Below are 26534 nucleotides of genomic sequence, written 5' to 3' on the forward strand. Positions count from 1 at the left end.
AGAAAGTACCCAAGGAGCTGAAGGGTTCTGCACACCTATAGGTGGAACAAAAACATGAACTAATCAGTACCCCCAGAGCTCATGTCTCTAGCTGCATATGTAGCAGAAGATGGCCTAGTCAGCCATCATTGGGAAGAGAGGCCCCTTGGGCTTGCAAACTTTATATGCCCCATACAGGGGAAGCCAGGGCCAGGAAGTGGGAGTGAGTGGGCAGGGGAGCAGGGTTGGGGGAGGGTATAGGGGTCATTCGGGATAGCATTTGAAATGTAAATAAAGAAAATATCTAATAAAATAATTTTAAAAAGAATGTCTGTGCACAAGAACTCTACGAATTATGGACAAGAAAGTCAACAGTTATACATAGTCTCACCCCTAGGGATGCTATTGATAAACCTGACTTGCTTTCATAAAACCGAATTGTATCCATAAAGTATAAAGGGATAATGGCTATTTTGAATCTCTAGAAAACTTATACCCTGGGAACTGAAAGAAGGAATTCGGACATATTAAAATGACTGCCTTATTACCAAAAGGTTAAAGAAGAAAGAAGCAGCATCCTGGGTTGCTGTGTTTGAATGCTGTTATACTCTTAACACGGGTAGAATCGAGAGATGGGACAAAAATCTTTACCATGATCCTAGTCTAAATTGAACCAGTAAAATATGTATTGTTATTAAAATCAGACCTTAAAAACAAGAGAAACTGGGGAAACTTTCATTCTAACAATGACAGAAAGGATTATTATTAAATCTAAGTGAAGAATTCGTTAGAAAAACTCTACTTCTAATATTCTATTTTCTCATGTCTAAAATGTATATAAAAGCTATTCCTGCTCCAAAGCATTGCCCTCTGAATTGAATATAGCAGTGTGTATCAAACTCCCCACGTGGCCTCTGATTGCAGGCATGTAGTAAGTCTTAGATACTTGTATTATCCTTAGAGTTACATCTGATTTCTAAAAGTACAAATGGAGGTACACAAAATTCTAAGACTGAAATATATTTATATCATGACTTAAATCGAGCTATAAGAAATTAACATAGCACAACCTGGGGACCAAATTCCAATGCAGAGATCTTACCTGATGGGGGATGTATAAAAGAGAAGGAGCCTGAGCCCCCATCCTCTTTTCCCCAACCTGCCACTAAATATAGACTTTTCAAAGAGCTTTTCCTGTCAACCACAGGGCTTGCAGATCTGTATATATCATTATAGAATAGTTTGTGACCACACACATGCTACTGATGGTATATTCATCACATCTGCCACACAGAATCAAGTTGTCTTTGCTTTAGAAGTGGGTAGAGACCAACCTAGGCAGAGAAATATACGTTGTAAGTTACCTGTAGTATAGTCTGGAAGGTTGAAGACCACAGGGATAATAAAATCTCTATTCTTGGAATGAGGAAGAAGAATTAATGCTGGGGGGAGAGAGAGAGAGAGAGAGAGAGAGAGAGAGAGAGAGAACTGAATGAATTTTCAGAACAAAAAATCACAAGTGTATGTGTCTGACTCATGCAGAGAGACACTAATTAAAATGGGATGCACTTCCTTGCTGAGGTAGAAAATCAAGAACCTAATGGTATATGGCCTTTAATTCTTATCATTTTAGACATGTTAGTCACAATGCATGTCATTTCTCTTTTGTACAAACATGTAATAAAAAATAAACATGAAAAATAAAACATTAAGAGGAAAAATGAACACTTCAGTGAGTTTGGTGTGCGTGCGCGTGTTAAATTTATGACCTTATTTTTATTACCTAGTGAAAACTGGTAGCAATCACTGACAATAAGCAGCTTATCAAGTTGAATCTGTTATTTCAGTTTTCTTAAGTCAAAAGTCTAGATGAACTTGTCTGAACTTGAGATCTTGACACTACAGCCTCCTATGTATCTTACATTACAAGATGTAACACAAGGGCTGGCTTGAATTTTTTTTTTTTTTTTTTTTTTTTTAGTAATCACTCAATATTTTAAGTTAAGAAGCTAATCACAACTACACTATTATCACTAGCCATAACATTACATAGTTCATTGATTTATATAAATGACAAAACCCCACTTCTGGTACAATAAGCAAAGGCAAGTCAAGGAGCAGAAGCAATCTCACAAGCCTGTAGCATCAATAACCAGCGGGTTTTCTGAATTCCGTGGCACCCCTTTGGAAGTATTTCTAACAATGTTCCGAGCAATGCCACTGTATTTATATAAGCCACTGATTGCATTGCTTTTCATGTACATTTCTTCATTCAAATTCCAATGGATTCTACATATTTGTTTTCAATTAATCCTGACTTACAACATGATACTACCACCCAAGGAAGTACAAAGAGGTATTTATACACTGAAAAATCTATTTAAAATTCTTTCAAGGATGGACAGTGGTAGTTCTTCGGATCATTAAATGTAGTTTTATGTGAGCTTTGCACATAGCTAGGTATATATAGAGTAATATGCCATCTAGCATTTGAAGACAGAACCACATATATCCAGAGCTTATACCTCTTCACCTTCGATCAGCTCTTAAGATGGGATTCACAGTTATCAAAGCAAAAATGTGATATCAATTGAGAAGAATTATTAGATTAAAAGCGGCCATTTAAAGCCTTCTGAAATCATGAAGTAGGGGATCATTGGATAACAATCAAAATATTCTTCTATTCTTTTTGCTCATTCTTTGAATCATCGAACTTCTCAAGAACAGGCAAAAATGCAGAAGTGGTAGACCCTCCATAATTCCTTAACCTAATGATAGATTTCATCATAGAATTTCTAATAGTGATAGTGCATGAACTGTAAAGTTGGTTCAACAAAGATAATATTGTACATGGTTAAGAGCTTACAGATGATGAAAAGAAAGAGAGGCTCTTATTTAAAGAGGGTTTCGAAACAAACACTTGCTGAATTCATCATAACGAGACAAGAAAACTAAGCCAGAGAAATGAATTGGATATGCAAATAACAAATTAGAAAAAGAAGTTTAGTGTTATGGGGAAAGTCTTAAAAGCACATATGCAATGCAGCAATCTCCAGTGCTCTAGAGAAGGAGGTTGATAAAAATTGAAAAAAAAATATTTTCATTACTTGACATTTATCATAATCTCATTGCAATCTATTTCATTTTTAGTCAAAATTTCATCCTATCCTTCCAGATCAGATTTGTTAACAGCCACCTACTTTATTAAATTGTACATATTTATAATGGACAAAATAAAAAATACTGATTTTTTTCTCTTAATTTTATTTGCATAATAATCAAGTAAAATAGGGCCTCAAGAAAATGAGATATTTACCTATAACAAGTTACTTTTTTATGACTTCTGAGGTTTGTATTTTCAATACACATAATATTACACACTTCACCCAATAAACATAGGTGTTTTCCTCAGAAATGTGGACTCTTTACATGATATTAGTCTCTAATGAAGGATAGATAGAACTTTAAACAATTTTTAGTCCTATACAAATGTTTCCTATGTCATTGTCTAGAATAAAAATGACGTTTGAAATCATTGGATTTCAACATTCCAGCATTCAGTAAGTTTTTAAAGACAATTTTATTTTGTAATAATTTTAGATTCACAGAAAATTTACCAAGATTGTACAGCGAATTCCTGCATGTGTTTTATCTCTATCTCCCTGAAGTTAGTGTCTCACGTAATAGTGGTATATGTGCCAAACATAAAAATGAATATTCAAAAGTAAAAACGTAACCTCCCTCTTTTATCTCTGTTTATTTGGGCAAATGGATCAGAATGCCATTTTCTCTTCTCCCGGACTTAAGGAACTTCTAAATCAATGTCCAAATTATTTCTACATCAAAATTCACAGGGTAGAAAGAGAATGTTGAAACCTAGAATTAAATTCCCTTTTTTTGCTCTTGTGCTGAGCCTTTCGAGAAGTCGATAACCTGTATGGTCCCAAACAGTTTGGGTGGTGTTGCCTATATAGTCTAAACAATATCAAGAGTGTTTGAGACAAGAACTCAAATATTTCAACTGTACTTGAAAATCACAGGGTGATGGGGTCTTCCTTCTGTGAACTGGGCCTGGGAGAGACAAGAATCTCAAACTATGTTTTCATTATAGAAGAAGCACGCTAAGGAAGAAATAGAATTATATTGTCAAAAAAAGGACCTTTGTGGGTCCTTTAATGGCTAATCTCAAGATAAGGCTGAGAAGGAGTCTCCACACAGTCAACGGAAAAATAACACATTCATCGCAGAAGTAAAGGTGGGATTTAATAAGAGTCTCAGGTGACCTCAGAATGATAATGTGGAGCTTAGGGACAGGAACAGGGACAGAGGCAGACATCTCATTTTCCCCAGAAAGGTGGAATTCTGCTTATGGTTATTGCTTTGAAGTTTACTATTTTGGTAGCCATTGTTTGGGGTGATATTTGTTACCAAGCTATCAGTATAATTTTTTTTTACCATTTTCACTTGTTCAAGTGTATTGGTACATGCCCCATGAAGATGAGAATGTGCATTCAGTAGTTTTAAACCAAAGTCAAAAGCATAAGCCCAAAGGAGAGGAAGCCTATCCTTTGAATCATAACGCAAACCAAAAGAGTTTAGTAAGACTGCCTGCAATGCAATCTTTCATTTTCATTTTAAATTAAATCATGGGATTAAAACAATTTTCCTTTTTCTTCCTCTTTTAACAGCTTAGTACATTATAATCGCTGTGACATTGAGTGATTGCTAAGTTAATGAGGCCATTGTTAGAGTTCTCTTCAAGTTTAGAGCTAGATTTATAAAAGGTACATTTGGCTGCCTAGCTGCAGGGCCTTATTCTTGTTACATTTGCTTTGAAACACCTAGTCAGGAGGCAGATTCACAGCATGGGTCAAAGATGAAACCCCTTGAATTAAAGCTCAAAGTATAATGAGATAAAATGACGTCAAAGTTAGGGGTATTTAGGATCCAGAGCCTTTAACCTGTAAACTGTGTGGAGTACCATTACAGTACTTGAGCCTATAAACTGCCCATTCTATTGAGCTTAAATATCTCAGAAACTGAAATTACTAAGTTTGCTAAGTAGTTTGCCATTTTGGGTCTCTTGGAAAATTTTCTCCTAGGTTTGGGATCTAGTAAAGAGACTCAAACTCATACAAATAAAATTAAATAAATAAATAGTAGATGAAAATATAAAAGAATAAAAAAAGAAAAGAAAACCTAATTCTAAATGTGATCATTTATAGGAATCTTCTAACTGCCTATTAGAATAAAGCTATTGCCTATTAGAATAAAGATATTATTTGTGTGCTCTCATTCCTGTCAATTTGATAGCACATTCCTTTAATCCCAGCACTAGAGAGGAATAGGCATGCAGATCTGTATGAATTCAAGGCTAGCTTGGTCTACAAAGTGAGTTCTATCACAGCCAGAGCTGTAATTTAAGACCCTGTCCCCCAAAACAAACAAAACAAAAACAAACAAAAAACTGTGCTCACTAACCTGCTTTTGTAGAAATATTAAAATAACCCCAAGCAACCTAAAAAGAGTAACATAGGCCACAGCACACATAAATTGACTCAAACTGGGTTTCCTATTGAAATAAGGAACATGTGCTGAAGAAAGAGGCTGATTTGGAAAAGCTGGCATTTTATAAGTTTCCATTTCAATTCAGGTCTCTCTCTGAAATGTAAAACTAGTCACAGTGCTCTCATTAATTTGCAAATCATTCAGTGTCATCTCTGCTATAAAGCATTGGACTCTTAATAGGTTTAGGGAGAAAAGAAAATTATTTCTCTGGTTTAATTTAAAGTGAAAAATTGCAGTTAGTAGCTTTGCTAATTTTGAGGAGGAGTCTAGGAAAAATTTTATCTGATATAGGATTATTTTATGATGATAATATACACATATTTTATTATTTTTGAGACAAGAAGGATGAAAATAGGCAAGATGTCTCCCTCTATTCAGTCACAGGGCCTTCTTTCTGCCCATTCACAATGAATTTAGAACCTGACTGTGAACTTGCAATGGACACTCAATGTTACAGCTTTCTCCTTTGCAACATAGAGATATGCTTAGTGCATAAATATTTTTTAAAAACTAAATGTGTCATTTCTGGAAGTCACATAGAACATGCTCAGAACATACGCTCCATACTCACATTCACTCAAGTCTATAGATCCTATGGGTACAATATTCCACAGCCTGAAGTCTTAGATTTATCCTCAGCCTTTATTTGTGTTATCATAAAACTCATTTTAATGTTCTGATCTGGTATGTGACAAGTACCTTGGACCAGCATGGCCCAAACTGTACTTCTCTGTTGGAGAAGAAGAAGGATAAAGATTGAAAGCTAACTATTCATAAAAAGAAATGAAAGGTGTCCCGTCACAAGAGCTGGCTTTGTTCTAGAAGTGCTGTAGGGCTGAGGATAGCTTGGGACATACAAAGAATAGTGGGGAAGAGGAACTTCTAGAAAGAAGGAAAATCACTTGTAAAATCCATAAGATACAATAGAGGGACAATTTGCCTCTTCTTCATTGGCTATTTGGAAACACTTGATTGTCATAACAAGGCCTATTTGCCACCAGTATCTTTTGTTGAAGTCCAATTATGCTTTTAAACATCCAGGGATACACAGGAAAGACCCTCACAATAAAAAAGTATAAAGTCCAACAGTATGGAGATAGAGTAAAGATGGAAGGAACTCTATAGGTTTAATTAGTCTGTATCCTAAATTCATATAAAGTCCCTGAAGAATTTTAATCAGGATGGGTGGAGGAAAACCATGGGTGTGGAGGTCAGATGGAGTTGACAAGAGTTAGTTTCTATTTGAGATATATTAGTATAAAGGCAGTTTATGTGAAATAAATTTCAATTTGAAGTGGTTATTACAAAGCCAGTTTAAGAACTGAGAAAGTAGGCTGCTACACCAGCATTACCAAGAGAGTACCCTTCTAATTCTTGGAGATCGAAAGGGTTTTATTTTTTTAATTAGTCTTTTCAGGAAAACATGATGATGCAACTCTAGCCTTCTTCCTCTTCTTCTTCTTCTTCTTCTTCTTATTATTATTATTATTATTATTATTATTATTATTAATTTTCTTCTTTTTAAACTCCAGATTTTATTTCCCTCCCAGTCTACCTGTTCCACAATCCATATCTACTCCCTGACACTCCGTCTCCACGAGGCTGTCCCCACCCTCCCCCCTCCACACCAGACCTCTAAACTCTCTGGGGCCTCCAGTCTCTTGAGGGTTAGGTGCATCTTCTCTGACTGAACCCAGACCTGGCAGTCCTCTGCTGTGTATGTGCCAGGGACCTCATATCAGCTAACTCCAACCTTCTCAATGGGATCATTTCTTTTTAACCTCCCTTAAATAAAAATCAAAGAAAAAATTCTAAGGAGTTTGCTTGGAATTGTTAATATGTGTCCATTGACTTGTATATTATTGTGTAAGCCACTACTGAGTATAATCAAGAATGAAACATTATTGACAGTAGAGGTCTTTAGTTTGAGAAAGTTTGGTTCTGAGTTTAACTGGATGGATCACACAAGATCCCTGCAAGCTAGATGTAGGATCAATTGCATGGGAAATATAAACTGTGCACTTTCTGGGATCCTTCAGAATGACAAAAGGATGTCAGTGGACAAAATGGTTTATGGACTAAGATTTCCAGGTTTGATGGCTCTGCACTTCACCACATTAACTAACTATAGCTAAGATGTCCCCTTTGGAGGGTAAGAAGTAGATCGTGGTTTAGGCAAGAATTTCTGCAAAGGAAAGTAAGAGCCCAAGGGAGGAAAGACTTTAAAATAACCACAGCACTTTTTCACCACCGTGTAAATTAAGTCACCGCTCACACTATGCTCAAAGTTCCTCCGACCTTGATAAGGTATGAAGAAGAAACTGGATCGTGCAAAGGACGCAGTGGGTAGGCAATGTGCGGCAGTGTCGCCTTTCTTCCCATGCTGTAAATGAACAGCGTTTTCCCACTAGCCAAAGCGTGATGAAGCCTCTGCAGCAGGAGTTTCAGTAACATTGGCACTTTAACAAATAAACTGAAACTTGATTTGGGGAAACGAACTCGCTCTATAGAATGCTTTGGAAAAACAATTTTCAAAATGTATGTGCTTAGAATTGTAAATTTAAATCAGTTTTAATTATTGCTACTACTTGTTCAAAAAATTTGAAAAAGCAAAATTGATCCATTTGTAAATGGGTATTTGGGCAGATGTGTTAGTGATCCTTTTGACCACAAGAAGTGTTATGCTGAGGCAATGGAAAGGCAGGGACTCAGATCCTCCAAGGACCATTATCCTGCATCACGCTCTTCACAGGGCTTCTCCCGTTTTGTCTGTGATGTTGTATCAAAAGTTCAGGCAAACAGTGAGGCCACTTGCTGAACTTTGCCACTCAATACAAAAAAGAAGAAGACTTCTGAAGCATCTCACTGTAAGAGCTAAATGTTTCGATTTTGAAATGACAACATCACAGTGGATGCTATTTTATATAATAAGAATGAGCTGAAGCTCTGTTCCTATCGGAAAAGGACCAAGAAATAAAATTCTACTCCAGACAGGAGCACTGATGAAGTTATGAAGGAAGGAAATGGTAGTGACTTTTTTTTTTTAAAAACAATGGATATGGGCAAATAAGTGGGCATATTTAACACATTTAATTGGATACATGCTTCTAGAAGACATTATTTTGGAAATAAATAGCCATCTATACTATTAATGCTTTCTAAGTTTGACATGTACCCCTAAAACAATGTGGAAAAGAATTAATAGGTAAGTAAATATAAACCTAATGTATGTTTACAAACTGTGAGTTTCTCTGAGAAATCACCATTATTCATAGCAAGTCCTATTATATAGGTCTGCCATTAAATCAAAACTATCACCAAACAAGCAAAAAAGGGCCTAATGATACTGTGGCTTGAGTGACAAAACTTTGGCAGGTTTTCTTTAACTCATCTGCTACATGGAGCCATATACTTGTATTTAAAGCTATATGACAAATTGCAAACTTCCTTCGCAGTTGGGTTTCAAGGAATTTTCTACAGTCTTTAACACAGTAAGTTATGCAAATGAAAGCATGTTCTTCCACAGAAGAAATCTTTAAAGAAAACAAAAAGATTGTTAGTTTTTGACTAGAATTCAACTTAATTTCTTATATAAAAATGCCCAATTATATACCATTATCAGGTTCCTAAAATCCTACACAAGTGAAGTCATCTATCTAAAAATAATTTTTTTAAAATGTATTTGGCTTAACGGAAAATAATTTAAATGATTAAATAAAGATTTGTCAATTCTTTGCCATGCACTTAAATAAATGAAAGAGGAAAAAAAAGCAATAAATGGGAAAACAACACGCTATAGAACACACGTACAATTGATCACTCTACTTACTGTGTTTGATCCTTGTAGGACAAATGCCAATATCTACTTGCTTGAGTCAGGAGAATGGACTCATCGGCTGTAAATAGTTAAACACACTCATTTCATGTAAGCAAGGTTCTATAAGGACTGAAGAGCATTCTCTGAATACATCCAGAAGAATGGGTTAGTAACATTTGACTGTCTTGCAGCTTTTAAATGGAGGTAATAATCATCACATCGTTTTAACCTGGATGTTATACACACACACACACACACACACACACACACACACACACACACACACACACGGAGACAGATACATATCTACAGATTGAAATATTGTATTTGTAACCTTAAAATCCCTAAAAGGATAAACTCTGGATTCAAGTATGTGCTCTGTGTTAGAGTTCCCTCCATTTTCTTGCTGCTGTTGGTGGTGGTTTGGTTTGGATTTGATGCTTATTTGTTTTATTAAACCAATGACCTCAAATTCTCTATGTATCTAAGGATGAACTTGAATTGCTACCCTCTTCCCTCCATCTCCCAAGTATTGAGTTTCCATGTGTGTGCAACAAATCTATTCTATTCTGTATTTTCAAAGACCTAATTTTGTTGTGCATCTTAGGTTGAACCTGAAATCTTTAGCCTCACAAATGCTGGGATTACAATTCTTTAAAACCACACCTAGCTGAATATTATATACCTTTGAATAGAAAATAAAAATTAAGCCAGTGACCTGGATATATGATGCATAGGATCTCTTGTCTATGACCATTGTCAAGCTCTACCTAATTTTGCTAGTTCAACTAAAACAGGACTTCAACCTAAATTTACATAACCCTGGGTGTAGAATAGATGTCAAAACAGACTGACTACTGGAACTGAAATATTATCCTGTGTTTAGAAGTCATGTGTGGATATCAGAAAGAAAGAATGGCACCTCTCCTCAAATTCACTCTGTATCCATGATCTGTGGACATGTTCTGTTCAAGGTTCCTATGACATGGAATTCCTAAGGCTGGTTATAGACTAATCAATCCCAGAAATTGCATTACTTTTTAGTGTCTTCTGTACAAATGTGAGAGGAAATAAATACTTCAGGGGATTTTTCTGGGATTTCTATATACATGTAAATAAATGAAGAAAATGGGGTCAAGGAAAGCTGGGGTAGGAACTGTGGATTTAAGGCTAGTTTAAGTGTTCTGAAAGGAACCACATGTTCAGTTTCCTCTATCATTTTAAGCCCTCGCTTTTGTGTTATTTGAAAATGGCTAACAATGTAATCACTAATAATGACAAATATAGATAAAGTTCTTGCACTAGAATGTAGAAATTGGTAGATACTTTCTCATTTGTTTTAGAGACATAAGGTTTGACTTACCATCATAGTTTTGAGGCCTCAACTTTTCTCCCTGCTTTTATGTAATCACTATGTGTGTATCATTCTGATTATAAATGAGAAATGCATAAAAAGAAAGATTTTCATGACTAAGAGACAAGCATCTGTAAAGACCCTGTTGTGTTGTTTGAATCTCAGGAGACAGTACTCGAGTCAAATTTACTGTCTGGTGTCAATTCTTTCCAAGAGGTATGCAGCTTCTTGAACTGCTGAGGGAAAGAAATGAATTCTGCAGCTATTTGCTCCTTTAAAAGTGGGATTCACTAATAAAACATTATTCTCATTATTATGCTGCAAGAAATGAGTGGAGATAATTGCAGTGCACTGTGCAACATGTAAAAATACACCGGCTTGAAGGGTGCTTACCCTCAAGATGTTGCCTGTCTAAAAGTTGACATGAAACCGTAAATGATCATAATATTTGAAAGCGATGAGCTTCCAAAGTAATGTAAAGATTTGATGTTTACAGCCACTGTCATAATGTGCCATTATAACTACCAAATTTATTCATTTGTATGACACATTTGCAGATGGTGACCTTCTATATGATAATCCTGGTACATTTCCTTAGAAAATTCTGTTTTCTGAGGTCTGTTGCTCCATGACTTTTGGTTCTTAAGATTTATGCTCCTGTGCAGTATGGGTCTGGGCTTCATTAGCACCTGATTTACCATGAGTGCAGATGGTTGTTGGAAATAAAAAGTCAGCCATTTCCTATGATTAAATCTCTCATGGGCGGCATCTCGCTCACAGCTACTTCCTCACGATTACATATGATTCATTCCCAAGCAGAACAGTGATTATTATATGATTGTTAAATCTAAAGTGGAAAGGAAAGTAGAATATTAGGAAAAGTCTAGTAGCTTATTAATATATATTATGTGCTACAATGAAAATGATTTTACATAAGTATTAGCAAAAATGATAGATTTATGGAGGATGAGAGAAAATTACTCTATTGTGACAATTGAATATAACTAAAAGAATTCAGAATTTTTCTTCTTTGTCTGTCTTTACATTTAACCCACTTGTCCTGTTTTAAGAGCTTATTGCTTAAAATAATAATCTCCCTAAAATGCATCCTTATTTGGGTCACTTGAAAAGTCTAGAGGCCTTTTTAATTTTTTTTATTGTGAAACTGATAAAGAGTGGGAGAGATAGCTGATTGCTAATTTAAATACTACTATTTGTAGAGTTTAGGCAAAAGCAAAATTATTTTTCCACTAGCATTGATCTAACTGAAAACAATGCAAAGACAGTTTCCATCACACATGTCTTTTATGTGGAATAAAATTAGAATCTAAAACATTTCATTAACCCAAGGTTTTTTTTTTTTTTTTTTTTGCTATGTTCACTTGTTGGAGTTGATGTCCACACAGAATAGCAGCTATCCTGATTGTACAGCCTTCTTCTTTGCCTGGTTGCATTACTATTTTTAACTACAGAATCATAGCTCATGTGATGGTCTAACTGTTCCTCTGAGAGACAAATGTACCCAAAGCTCACCTCTCTAATGTTCATTATCAGGTTTGTTTTAGAGACTTCGTATAACTGAAGGTTTCTCTGTGAAAGCCTAGTAATGACTTTAAGCAGCACTGTGACTACTAACTTTGAGGCTCACCTTTGTTGCTTCTGCAGAAAGCTTATGCAGCAGTAATACAACACAAATGCAAAGTTTGACTTCAGGGGGAATAAAAAGACACCATTATAAAGAAGCAAAACTGCTCAGTGTGGTACCCTCCCCGGCCCCCCTTCAGGCACTTCTACTAGCCATGTCCTTCATAAGAAACTGTGATATAGCTCTCATATCTGTCCCTGGCCTGCCAATATGCCCTTATCTCTCATTGCAATATCACTATAGTCCAACCGTGCAAGGCTTCCTCTACTTGGCTTTAGAAGTCTGTCCATTTCTGCCACATTGCCTTTGTGGTTATAGTTACTAGTGGGAAAAATATATTTCCTTCCCTGGAACTATAGCATCTTGCATACTATGCTTATTTTTTCTACCTCTACATCATATCATAGTAATTTTGCAATACTCTAGGACAGATATATGTGGATCTTACAGAAGCTTTTCTGATATTAATACAGCCTGTCCTCACAGTATCTGCCATCAATCACATTCACACTTCTTTTATCTGTATTTACACACTATACCACCCAGAGTAAACACTTGCTTGAAGCAAGAATAAGTTGGTGCCTATGTCTGGGTTAGCTGAGAGTAAACTGGTAGATGAACTAAAGTCAGGAGTCTGGAATTCATCACCAAATTGGTTTCTGTTGTGAGTTTTTACCACATTAGTACCGACAGTGCTCCAAGAGGAAGAACTTGACATGAGCAAGTTTTTCACTCCTAAAATTTGGAGCCCATCGAACATCATTTCAGCATCATTGCCCTAATCAAGCTAAACCGCAAGGCTAGATCTCAAGTGCTAGAGAGAAACTTTCCCCTGGAAGCGAGAAGTAGGACAGTTCCAAGCATCCAGAGTCAAGCATCCAGGTAAAAGATGAATCTGAGTTATTGAAACCTTCTTTTGGTATACTCGGTGACAGTAAAGTAATTATAAATATGCTTGGCACTTATTATAAGCATTTTGGTAGTTAGCTGTATTGCCTGTTACGTTACATGACCTTCGAGAAGGTAGTCTATTAAACAGCTATAAACTCAAGAAGTAGTTCATTCATTTTGAGTGTTAATAGGGAATCTATAATTGTGTTTAAACAAGTAATGGCTAAAAGCAATGTAATGGCAAACCTTATTTATTTTGATCATTCATAAATTTCCAACACTGTACCAAGGGCTGAAACATAAAGAGACACCATCCAACACAAAATAAATGAATGAGTGAATGAACACCTAGTGATGTGGCTACCTGGAAATAAAGGCCTTGCTCATATGCATAGCCCTGTGAATTTTCTAATAGGAACTTCCACATTTACAGGCATTAAGATATTATATAAGTAAGAATATTCTGAATATTTTTTTTATGACTAAAAGAATGGCTCACACCAAAAGAGCCTCTGAGAATTTTATTTTCTTACTGATGGGCTCAAAATGGCAGAAGATTACTATCAACAATTTATATAATCTGTTCAATCAGGAAGCATCTTTCAATGAGTCGCTAGTGAAAATGAGTAGCTGTAAATAAATAGATAATAAAATTGAGAATATGATGATGTCAACCTGTATCTAGGTTGATATCTGTATCCTGTATTGAGGTCTCAGGACTACTTTTGTGAGTAAGGTTCTCACTTTGTTCTGACTGTAGAGAAAAATCAGATGACATTTTACTTTTGGTAATCCATGAATGATGGTGCTATGTTTTAACATAGGAAAAGCAATTGTGTTTTGGTGATTTGCTGAAATGCTTATTGAAGAAAGCTTTATCTTTAAATAAATGTTTTTCATCAGAATTGATCCTCATTTGCTACCTGCTTAAGGGCGCAATTTTAAACAGTAGCAGATAATATATTGGATAGGAAAGCTTTTAAAATAAAACAATAGAAAACATGGAAAGGAAAAGAATGAGGAAAGAGTCTCTTCGTGCCTATCTTAGAATCATATCACGTGTATCTGACTGTGTTGTCACATGATTTATCCCAAGAGGGGGGGTGAGTACATCTATCAATTAGTTTATGTACAAGTCAGCCTGAATATTTTATATAAAATACAGCTTCATGATGTGAACAAAAAAACCAGAACATGATATTCAGGGAGTTATCTGGGTCCCTCTTGAAGTACATCAGTGACAACAAATGTAATCTAAGTAATCATGGCTGTACTGATTCATGTGTTATGCTATGTAATTCTTCAATTTGATTTAAAATATCAATGTTTTCAACATAATTCAAGTAGTCTAATTCCTATACCTTATCATTTTGTGAGATAATTAATGTCTATATAACAACTCTTCATAGCATCATAGAAAGGAAACTGTCCTTTTTTTTAGTTCTAGTGTCAGAGAATTTTTATAAACCACAGCATTTTCAAAATGCAAACCTATGCTTCTTGTCAGGTAATCTGAAATGGACTGCTGATGTGTGAAGGGAAACAAAAGATAAAACACTTAACTAATTGTCAGAGAATAGAAACAAGCTTTATTAGAAGTATTTTTTTTTTAAGTTGTGAAACCACAGCAGTCCTCACAGAATAGAAGGGAAATAATGTGTGAAGGAGGCAAAGAAGTGTAATTTTATTTCTTGATTCTGCAGGTTTTAAAAAATATACTAAAAATTGGTTAGAAGAGACATGAAAATATAGCAGGGTGCAGTAAAATAAAATAGATTCTAATGACATAGAATATAGAATTAAAATGATTCAGAGTAATAGAAAAGAATTAGCATTTCAGTGAAGAAAGCAGCTGTGTTTGTGTATGTGTGTATGTATGTAATGTGTGGACATGTATGTGCATGCAAGTATATGTTTATAAATGTATATAATTGTGTGTGAATGTGTTCATATATATATATATATATATATATATATATATATATATATATAAAATACACACACACACACACACACACACACACACACACATACACATACATCTTTATTTGTCATAGTGAACTTTCTTTGGTGAGACTACTCTGCCAAATTGTTTCAAATGAGTTTCCTTTTGAACAGGCTAAGCATTTGTTATTAAGCAAATTTGTTTTGTTTTATAATAGAGAGCATCTTCAAATATTTTTGTATACAAAGTCACAAATCAATTCATACTGTAGTTATGAAGTTGTTCATGGCTTAGAAAAATCTAATTTATATTTAACTAACTTTTCTGAAGCTCAGTAAGTGTCTAGTGAATATCTGTTGAACTGTATTATCATAAACCTAAGCAAGTTTTATACCTTCAAACTGACCATGGCTTAAATTAAGATCAATGCATGGAGCAGGAAGAAAATCCAAGAAAGCTCATGAAAGTCAGCTGCTGAATGATAGAGAAGAGAGTGAAGGAAAGCATCATTCTCTCCCTAGATCAGCTTATTCCATTGTGATTATCCATCTAGGGCCTGCTGCTGAGGAACACTGTAGGACCCCTGACTGTTCTGAGGAGGCCATGTCTCAGTGATGTGTTAATGTACCCTCAGCCTGGCAAATGCACAAAGGTTACTGAGTCCCGGTGCATCAAAGTGACCAGAGTCGCTCACGTACATTTGCTCAGTTTATGAGGTTCATATACCACTTAAAATAGAGAGGAAGTTGGGAATAACTCAAACATACAATACCACAAATCCTGATATCACCTTCAAAATCCACAGAAAGCCCAATTACTTTCAGATTGCTCACAATCAGAGCGAAGAGAGACTTTCTGAGTTCTGTTACCCAGAGCCTTTGGAAAGCCTATTCAATTTTTGTCCATAAGGAAGTCTTTCTTATTAACATGTAAAAACTTAGAGCTTCTTTTTAGCATTTATCACAATTCACTTAAAATAAGTTGATATACATGTTCTCATAAAATGTGTGTGCTGCTTCAAATAAAGACATATTCTATGAGGCATAGAAATACAATTTTAATGTCTTAACATTTGAGGTAGGAAACCCACATATTGAATAAATGAATTCTCATCTCGTCAGAAAAGGAGCACACTCATGTCTCTTAATATCCAGAATAAATCCAGATATGCTAATTGCTGCATTTGTAGTGCCTTTTTCTTTGTCTTTAAATACAATATAGAAAATGTTTATGATAAACATTTCTATTTATGAATATAGTTATCCTTTCAATATTCTACCCGTGTTTTCAATTTGAGTAACATAAACCATTTCTTACATTTAGTTATCAATTTTGGCTAGACTCTATAGGTTCCTATTTTTATTTCTGACAGGTAACTTAAATACTTTTATAGAAAATTTCTGACTTCAGAGGATATTTTGATCGTACAAATATTACAACATACCTCTTTAAATTGATAGAAGGCATGGGAACAGGTATATCATAGGAAGTATCCCTTACTGTACTATGACAGTCTCACTGGCTGCTTTCTATTCTCTACTGAACTCTGACTGTATTAAAAGCATCAGAGGCAAATTGGGGATACATCAAACAGGAATGTTTTATGATGGGGTTTGACGATTACTTCAAATGTTTACATGTGGAAATAATGCTAAGGACAGTTAATAATACAGAAAATTAGGAGAGAAAAGTAGATTCGAGGGTCTTCGTACATCTACTCATGAGCTAGAAATGTCATGAACACAAATTCTTCATTTCAGTTTTGTTCTGTCACTGTTTTTCAAATGTCTCATTGATGACAACACACATATGCACCACCTCTCAAATTGTGGTCTACCATATGCAAGTCTGCTTTTGCACCATGAAAGAATCCTCAAAAAAGTAAACAGTTTGTCTGTTTCTGTATCTCACAAACACGAAAATGCAGAAACATGGCTTCAGAGTCTAAGTAAATCTACTCTGCTGGAAGCCTAAGTCCTTCTGAGTTTTCCTTGCCTTCCTCCTTGTAGGGACAAAGTAGCCTTTCCATCTTAAAATTACATCCTTCCCTAAAAACACACTGGAACAAGAAGGGAGGTGCAGAACCTTCACTCTGCATGTGACCTTTACCAGGGAGACCCACAGTAATGTTTTTGAGGTTCTGTCATCCACTCTAGATCACTCAGCCACATTTCCTTACTTTGCTTCAGGAGACTTGAAAAGGAACATGAACACAACTATCATCCAGTACTGACCTGGATGACTTTTGACCTATCTCACCTACATTCTGTATAGCTCAGGAAAAGAATCCAGGTGATGCTACATTCGCTATTGTATTCAATGAGAGATACTTTTAGAAGGAGAAAGAAACCTCTGGAATCTCTTAAGATTTCTCTACTTTCAATGAAATGTCAAAAGTGTCTTCTGCACCTCTTGGGCTCTGTGAAATAGAGTCGTGCTCAATAAGAAAGGCAATTATTCCTCTTCTAAAATTAAGTTTACTCTTCCTCGCTGGTTTCATAAAGAAATACTCATGAGAAGGAGCTGGAGAGATAGCTCAGTGGTTAAGAACACTGACTGCTCTTCTAGAGGTACTGAGTTCAATTCCCAGGAACCATATGGTGGCTCACAACCATATGTGATGGGATTTGATGCCCTCTTCTGGTATGTCTGAAGACAGATATAGTGTTCCCAAATAAATAAAAATAAATACATTAAAAAAAGAAATACTGATGAGAAATTACTGATCAAAATGTGAAAGTTCTAAACATGTCAGTTTCAGGTAATCATAAAATTATCAGCTCTCAGAAGTATATACTGTGTGTATGCAACTCTCTGATGATTTGGTAACATTGCTACTTTAATTGTTTTTAATTTCACCTTATTAATTAGATATAATACATGTCAAAAAGCTAAGAAAAAGAATATCTAGATGAGCATTAATTTTTTATTATCCATTAATGGAAAACTTTTATACATACAACACTATTTCATAGGCTTTAGATTTTTAAAAAAAATTAAAAACACAATACTAAACTACATTATTTCTAAGAGTATATTTTTCATACACTAACATGAGAAACTTTGTTTAGTCTTGTAAATGTAATTCAAGTTAAAAATGATATATTTATAACATCCATCTTTTGTTACAAACCAGAATGGAATATTATATGAGTTTGTCTGACGTTTCTATGGCTTGTTTCAGTGTCTCCCTGGGATTTCACAAGCACGTCTTATGAATAAGATAGAGGTATTTTTATACATCATTTTTTTAAGTCCTTATCTCTACCTGTAGTCTGGAAGCATAAGACTTGTTTGCTGTCTTTGATGTAACTGTAAAATGCCTCAACTAAAGACATAGCACTGTTTCTTCCTGATGAACTACTATCAACATTATTCTCTTAGGTGAAAGACACGAAGAGCTGTAAACAAAGAAATATAGGTTTGAGAATCTAAATGAGATGGAATTTGTTACACAACTTAAAATGATATAGAACAAGTCACTGGCACCACTGCTATGTTCATATAGATAGCAATTGTAGTTGCCTGCTACCTTCAAATACTTAATTATCCACACTATAACTTTTATAACATAGAGAAAAGGTCCCCATGAACTTTTCATAAACAGAATCCTATTTTTCTTAATGATTTATTGTTATATTTATTTTCGCCAACTTTTTTTTTTAAAATGCTGACTTCACTTGGGTTGGGTCAAGACTTAGTTGGTAACAGAAAGAAGTTCTGGAGTCCTTCCTGCAACATAGGGTTTCCTGGGAGACTTCAAGAAGTGAGAAAACCCATGTTCCAATTGATGGTGCCACACCCATGTCCATGGGCAGAACTAAATGGACACAGTGGTCACAGGAGAATTTAAGAAGGAAAAGTGGTGGAGACCATGACCATTATCTCAGGTAGCAGACAAGCAAGCATGGTGCTGGAGTAGTAACTAAGGTCTTCCATCTTGGGATTCAACAGGGCTGAGAGAGGTAACTGAGTAAAGGGTGGGTTATTGACACCTCCGAGTCTATCCCCAGTGAAGTACCCCCGTCCAATAAGGTCATACCTCTAATCCTTCCAAGCACTTCCAACATATAGGGATGAGATATTCAACTGTATGAACCGATTGCGGTTATTTGTCTTCAAACCACCACAAATCCCTTTTTCTCCCTTTGTTGCTTCTTGCAGGTACTCGGTCTGGAGCATGGCTTGCACACAGCTTCACACAGCTGCTCCAAAACGCACTCATTTCTCTAAGCTGACCTTTCTAGCCCCTGTCCATTCCCTAGTTAAATAATGACTCTAGTGACATCCATCTGACTCTTGCCATACTTTTATGGTAATTTTTCACAACCTTTGGGGATATATGAAAAATTCTGTGCCCCCATGTTTAATGTAATTTTTTTTTGTTGGGTAGTAAAATCAAATCAAAGTGACTTGATTTCTTATTTTAATTCTGCAATTTACCATGTTACTGTAAATTAACCAGGCTGTGTGTCTCTTCACCAACATTTTCAGTCAAATCCAGTTCATACTGTACTTTACAGTACCCTATGGCTTTGGAAGATTAAAACAGAGAATTCCAGTAAAGTTATTGCGAAAATGTTTGCCCTTCGTGAAATCACCCTTATCATGTTTGAGATGAATGTTGGAATTTTGGAACACCTTTTGTAAAAATGTAAAACATACTTGAGTTAATTCTGTATTGAAAGTACGTTATGTTTTAAGAAAACTACAGGAAGATCTTTAGGTCATCAGCGGGTGCTTGTAAAGAGGGTTTGGGGACCCAGACTCCCCTCCTCATTCACCTTTGTTCCTTGGCTTGTGATCTAAGCAGTCTTTCTCCCATGGGTGTTACAATGTGTTGCCTTGCCACAGGCTCAAAGTAACTAGGTTACTTGGTCATGAGCTGTACTTCCAACAATATGAGTTAAAATAATCCTTTCCTCTTTAATAGTTAATTTTATGAGTTTTTTTTATGTTGTGGTGGTGGTGGTGGTGGCAATGAAACACTAACGTAGTGGTCAAAGGTAGTTTTTAGAGTGATCTGAGCAAGACTGGCAACGAGCTGTGGATCAGTTTGTGTCTGCCAAAATGTTCTATGGAATCCTATATCTGTGTTGCCATAGTGATAGTAAAGTGGGTCTTTGGAAGACAATTAAGTAATGAGAAGGGGAGCTGTCACTGTAGGTTTAGTGATGACAACAAAAAGAACTGTCTACAGGAACCCAAACATGCTGGCACTCTGGTCCATCCTGATTGTGGGCTTCAGCTCCTAAAACTATAAGAAACAATAAATGGCTTAAACAACATACTGATAAGTGTTGATACTGTAGTAGCAGCCAAGGTGATTAAGAAGCACTCAACATTTACCTGCAAAGCATGACAGATCTGTGTCATAGGCAGATTGTGTGAAGACAGCACTTACCGTCTTTAAGTATTAGACTATTTGGTACATCATATACATCAAAAGCTTAATAAAAATCTGTTGACAGGGAAAAAAAGTACGTTAAGTAGAACATTAGGTTTCTGTGTGCTTTTAAATGTCCAAGATCAAGAGGAATTTTGATTATCATCTCCTGAATCTACATATAACAAGTGTACAAGCGCCTCCTGGAAGACTGATATCTTCATATTTAGTAAACGATCTCCTTGTGCTTTCTGCCTTCCCCACTGAATACATAGCAATTGCACCTGTAAGATGCAAATGACCTTTAGGGATGATATCGCTGGATGAAGCTTTATGTGCATTTATGGAAGATTTCCACATAAGATGAATTAAGTGTTTGCATCTCCTTTAATATGCAGCCTTGTCAGAAGCAACCTACATGCCTGGTTAGGCACCTCTCTACTTATTTTGTAGAAGTGCATTGGCAGTTTATATTTTATTGGATTTTGTATGTTTGAAGCATTCATGTTATTAAAAAAGAGGAAGAAAGAAAGAATGGAAGGAAAGGGGACTAGAAATATCCCAAACAAAAAAATATTGTTGAAACTTAAATTGCCTAGTTCAAAGTTAAATATCCATGGAACTAAACAGTGCCTACATTTCATAATGTCAAAAACAATTTGTTTCAACAAAATATTACACAGCTTACATTTCTCTGATGATATGTAAACCACAAAATTATTCTTAGTGAGAAAATACCAAGTAAATGGAAGTTTGTTTTTCTTCATTTTTACCTGAACTTCTGGTAACTGAACATTTCAAATATTAATTGCAGATTTACAATTAAATTCATTGGGAAAAGACTTCACACATTACTTAAAATTATAATTGCATGCATAACTTTTGCATGTGGACTTTGTAGGACATTTCTCATCTTACTTGGAGTTATAAATCCTGTCTAAATGTGCAATAAATTTGATTCTATGTGACTATTTCACAACGAGTGAATGTCCAGTTCCCATATTCTCAAGTCCAATGAGATGTGATTTCTCTCACAAATCTGAGTCTGAATTATTTGAATCATTTTCTATTGTGAACCATAAAAATAACTGGCATACATGCCCAAATGTGCTTCTTTTGCATTTCTACAACCTGAGGACCAGTTTGCTTTAAAAAATAAAATTTAACAGCCTTTAATTTGTCATGTGGATCTGATTCTATGTGTTCTTTATTGCCTCCATATATTTATCGAAGTGAAGCATAAAATGGTTGTAATAATGGAGAATTTAGAGTAGCTTCTGCACATGAGCAGTAATGCTAACTAATATGGTGAATAAAGACTGAATGTAAATTCTCGAGATTTCTGTTTCTTAGGAAGTTTTTGTGAAATAAGTGTTTCTTTGTTGCTTGAAACAATCTTCTTATGAAAGCATGATAAACTTTAATAGGCAGAGTGGAAACTAAAGGGAATTATCAGTTGCATGGAACCCTAATCCCTGTATATTTATCTCATTTTTCATCAGCAATATAATATTATTTAGACCACAAAACCTGCAAAATATAAACCGGGCCTTTCATGCTTCTACATCCCACTCAGAGGTAACTTAGGTACAGTGCACAACAGTAAAAGAGAGTCATGTCAGTTGTCTCTTCTATGTCTCTTGAATTGTGCCTCTTGTCCATTCCCATTGACTATTGGCTTAGGCCTTTATTTGAACTGTTCTACCATGTTCCTTGCAAGTTACCAGCATGTTAATCATCTAGTCCATGTCTTCATTCCTAGATTTACCTGTCCATAAAATAAAGCTGGCCATGCCACTGCACTGATCATGCACTTCTTTCGGTGTTGCACTATCCTTAACCTTTAACTTCAGCAAACATGTTGTGAAGTAGGCGCCATTATACTTGCTAGTTCATGTTCACCATGATGTTATGTCAGATCACACTGCCAAGAAGGACAGAACGTAACTCTACCTCTTCATTGCTTCCTACAAATAGTCCATTAAATGCTACTTCGTTTCAAGCCTTTTGGGTTCATTGAAACCAAACTACTTGAGCCATTTAAGAATGCTCACACAATACTTAGCTAACACTTTAATTGCTGTTTTACATGCCTGCAATTCTGCAACATTTTTCCTAGTTTGGTCATAGTGTAACATTAACAATTGCACTTGTATCTTTAGAGCTTAACACAGTAGCACATGGACGTAAATGGTCCAACTGAATACTTGTTGAGTGAATGAACAAACTAATGACTGAATGTGTACATGCCTGGAGAAACTACTGGTACAAATGTGTTACACCTGCTCATTATAGAAAACTGATTCCAAAAAAAGCAATGACTCATAATCAAAAACTCATACATACTCAAAATACATACTCATACTCATACTCATACTCAAAATACATTGTATGGATGTGTGGATTTCTCAATGAATTAACACAAAAACTATGTTCTTAAAATGATGTCTTCAGGGAATCTTACATAAACCAATATTATCTTCTCCTTATATAGAAGGATGTAATTTTATCAGAATTGTGAAATATTTCAAATTTTATGTATAACTTCAGCCATTGTTACTGGGAACATAGGCACAGGTCCACAGATTGCAATATACTACTCATTCTTATTTACATTTTTGGCCTATGTGTTCTCAGGCCTTAAATTCATAAAAATATTCTGTGGGGGAAGTAAGAGTTTGTGGTATCAAGATCCTATGAAATTTGACACTAATTTTGTTCTTCAGCTTACAAGCGATTGAAAGAGGGCCATATGGAATTTTTAAAGCAAATAAAGCCTGTGTGAGCCTAAATGATAATGAGTGTGTCTAGGTAATATAAGATCATTTTCATATCCTGTAACTTTGTATCAGAAATTTTATAATAGACCATAAAAGGAAGCTCAACATTAAGTGCCATGTCAAATTTCAAAACATTTCAATTAATTAGTAATAACTTTGTAGAACATCTGCATGTCAAAATGTTTCACAATGTAATAAAATGGCAACATATCAATATCTATAAGAAAAACAGAAGAAAACTCATGTGATAGTTAAAAATTTCAACATAATTTTGATGTATGAAAATATGTCATTTTACTTATTTTTTACTCTATTTGAAGGTATATTCATTATGAGATATGTGAATAATTTAAAGTTGTATTTATTCATAAGAAATAATTTTAATGTATTTTAGATAATATAAAAGTTTAGTCAAACTCTGTGAAGTTACAGTAAGTTATCATGAATTTAATTGTCTGATACAAAGAGGCAAGTATGTCATCATAGAGTGACAAAAGAAAAAATATAATAGTACTTAATATTTGGTACTGAGGTTGTTTTTTTTTTAATATATTCAGCTTCTTGGCATTATTCTTTCTTGCTTGGTGCTTTCAGACTATATCATCACTTTCTACTGTTATTCAAGTGAGAAATTATATTCTGTTAAAACACTTAATCTTTCAATCCTTTCAATTAATAAAGAACATATATTTAAAAGTTGTAGCATATCATATATCTGCTATCTTCTCCCAGATAAATATTTTATGGTTACATAGTTAAAAGTTCAAAATGAAGTTATTTCAGACACAAGAATTATAAATTCTAAGTCCAGTTTTTTAAAAGTCTGCTACCAACAGATAGAAAAGTCAAAGGCATACATGACTCTATAAGATCAACACATGCCTGTATTGCTGTCAGGGACTCTCCTTCAACTTGACACTAACATGCAGGCTTTGAAATTATGTGATTATCCACTGCATATCCTCAAATATTTCCTGTTATTCATAAGAATCGAATGTTTATTAGTTTTATGTCAGCTTGATACAAGCTAGAGTTATTTGAGAAGAGGAACTCTCCAACTGATATTCTGCATAAGATAGACCTATAGGCAAGCCTGTAGCAAATCTTCTTAAACAGTGCCCGGTGTAGAAGAGCATACCTCACTGTGGGTGATCCTACCCCAGAAAGGTGGTCCCGGGGAAGAAAAGAAAGCAGGTTGAGTAAGGCATAGAGATACAGCCAGTAAGCCAGAGTCCTCTACAGCTTTTTCTTCACTGCCTGCTTCCAGGTACCCGCAGTGAGTTCCTGTCATGGCTTTCTTTAGCGAAATGAACCTTTTCTTCTTCAAGTGGCTTATAGCCCTGGTGTTTTATAACAACAGAAAAAACTGACATAGATATAAGGCAGGGTGAATTAGATAATTTTTTTCAATCCCTTTGGATATGATTATGGTCTAAGCTGCTTCTCTTCCTTTTTTCCAGAATGAAGAACAAATTTTGGTACTTTGAGTTTGGCACATCTGAAACCTTCTCAGCCACCTGCAAGAAGCTGCACGAATCTGTAGAAATAGAAGTAAGAAAAAATGGGCTCACTTTTGTAAAAGTTTGAAGTGACTTGTGTTTGCTTATTTGGTGTTGCAGTATGGACCTTATTAAGAAATATACTTTAGCAATAGATATAGGTTTACCCTTGATTCTAAGATACGATTTTTTGTCACTCATAATGAATGTAATGCTATCTGAAATTAAACTGAAGGCTTGATTATGAGTTGTTTTAATATCATAAAAAGAAGAGATGTAAAATTCAACTTTGGGAAACAGTGAAGAGTTTGCTGTGTTTACCTGAAGAAAACAGTATCAGATTTAAAAAAGTTGTTGAAGAAAATCAAAAATTGATAAAGAAAAAAGCCAACCAAACAGACAAAAGGTAACATTTTCAGGTTTCAGTGTCTCATAACTTTAAAATATAGTGCACTAAAGGTCTGCTTACTTTCACAGATAAATGATAAAATATATCCACTCTCTCTTTCAATTGTTAGTGAGGTTTCTCAGTTCACAAGGTGACCATTCTCCATTATAGATATAGGATAGGAAAAAATGAGAAAGAGACCAATGATTATAAGAAAAGACACACTTCAGAAAGATTTGTAGATCTACCAAAAATATCTAGACCTTGTAGTGTTCAAATATTTGAATACATTCTCTAAACATGGAGAGATTTTAAAGATTAAACAAAAGGGTTTTTTTTTTTTCGTATGAATAACAAAGTCAAAGCAAACAGAATTGTGAAGCAAATAATAATAGCTGATGTGAATACATTATATTATATCCTAGTACCTAAGGTATTCACAGTACATTTGCAGGTAATAATAATGAACAGAAGTGAAAGTAGTCCTAAGACAAGACTCATACCTTTACTTAGATTTTTTGTTTTTTTTTTTTTGTTTGTTTGTTTGTTTTATGCTTTTAAGACAAGGACTCTCTGTGTAACCCTGTTTATCCTGGAACTTAGAATATAAATTAGGATGGCTGTAAACTCTGAAATCACCTAGCTATTCCTTCCTTCCAAGTGCTGTGATTAAGGGATGTACCACCATGCCTGTCTTTTTCTACACTTAATTTCAAGTAGAGCTACTTTCTTTATGAGTGTCAAAGATTAATTTTTTAGAATCTTGCACAAATCCATGTGTTTAGACGCTTATAAGATCCTTGGTAAGTAAGCTCTACAATATCATAATTTTCTAATTTAATGTTGGTGATAATACAAAACACTAATATCCTCAATGTAACATTTTTGTGTTATTTCAGATTAAAATTAGAGAATAAGACTAAATATTGGAAATAGACTTGGTGGTTAGGGAAAATGAAGCCAGATTAAATCATAATTATATTAGAAAGTTCAAATTAATGTTGATCCTTTACATTTATGCTTTCGTACACATGTAAATACATATGTGTATTGTATATATGATATATTATTAATAATTTATGCTGTTTTTATTCATATGTAGTATAATAGTATATATTGTTGTATATGTTAAAATGACTTTATATGTATGGTATATGTGTGTCGATGTTTAGGTGTATGTCCATGTGTTTTTTAAACATGTATATGGAAGCCAGAGATTGACATAGGGAGCCATTATCTTTCACCATCAATGTAGTTTATTGAGAAAGACTCTAGCCATTTA

General features: G+C 34.8%; 1 protein-coding gene across 6 annotated transcripts in view; it reads left to right on the forward strand.

Moving 5' to 3' along the window:
• The window catches only part of Dgkb (diacylglycerol kinase beta), a 667872-nt gene that overhangs the window by 483852 nt on the left and 157486 nt on the right, over positions 1–26534 (forward strand). For all 6 annotated transcript variants that reach the window (XM_021201522.2, XM_029540832.1, XM_029540833.1 and 3 more), the window contains one exon: positions 24826–24916. In XM_021201522.2, the coding sequence (XP_021057181.1) occupies positions 24826–24916 (91 nt within the window). The remainder of the gene's footprint in view (positions 1–24825; positions 24917–26534) is intronic.

The sequence above is a fragment of the Mus pahari genome, chromosome 7, assembly GCF_900095145.1.
Source record: "Mus pahari chromosome 7, PAHARI_EIJ_v1.1, whole genome shotgun sequence".
NCBI classification, from domain to species: domain Eukaryota; kingdom Metazoa; phylum Chordata; class Mammalia; order Rodentia; family Muridae; genus Mus; species Mus pahari.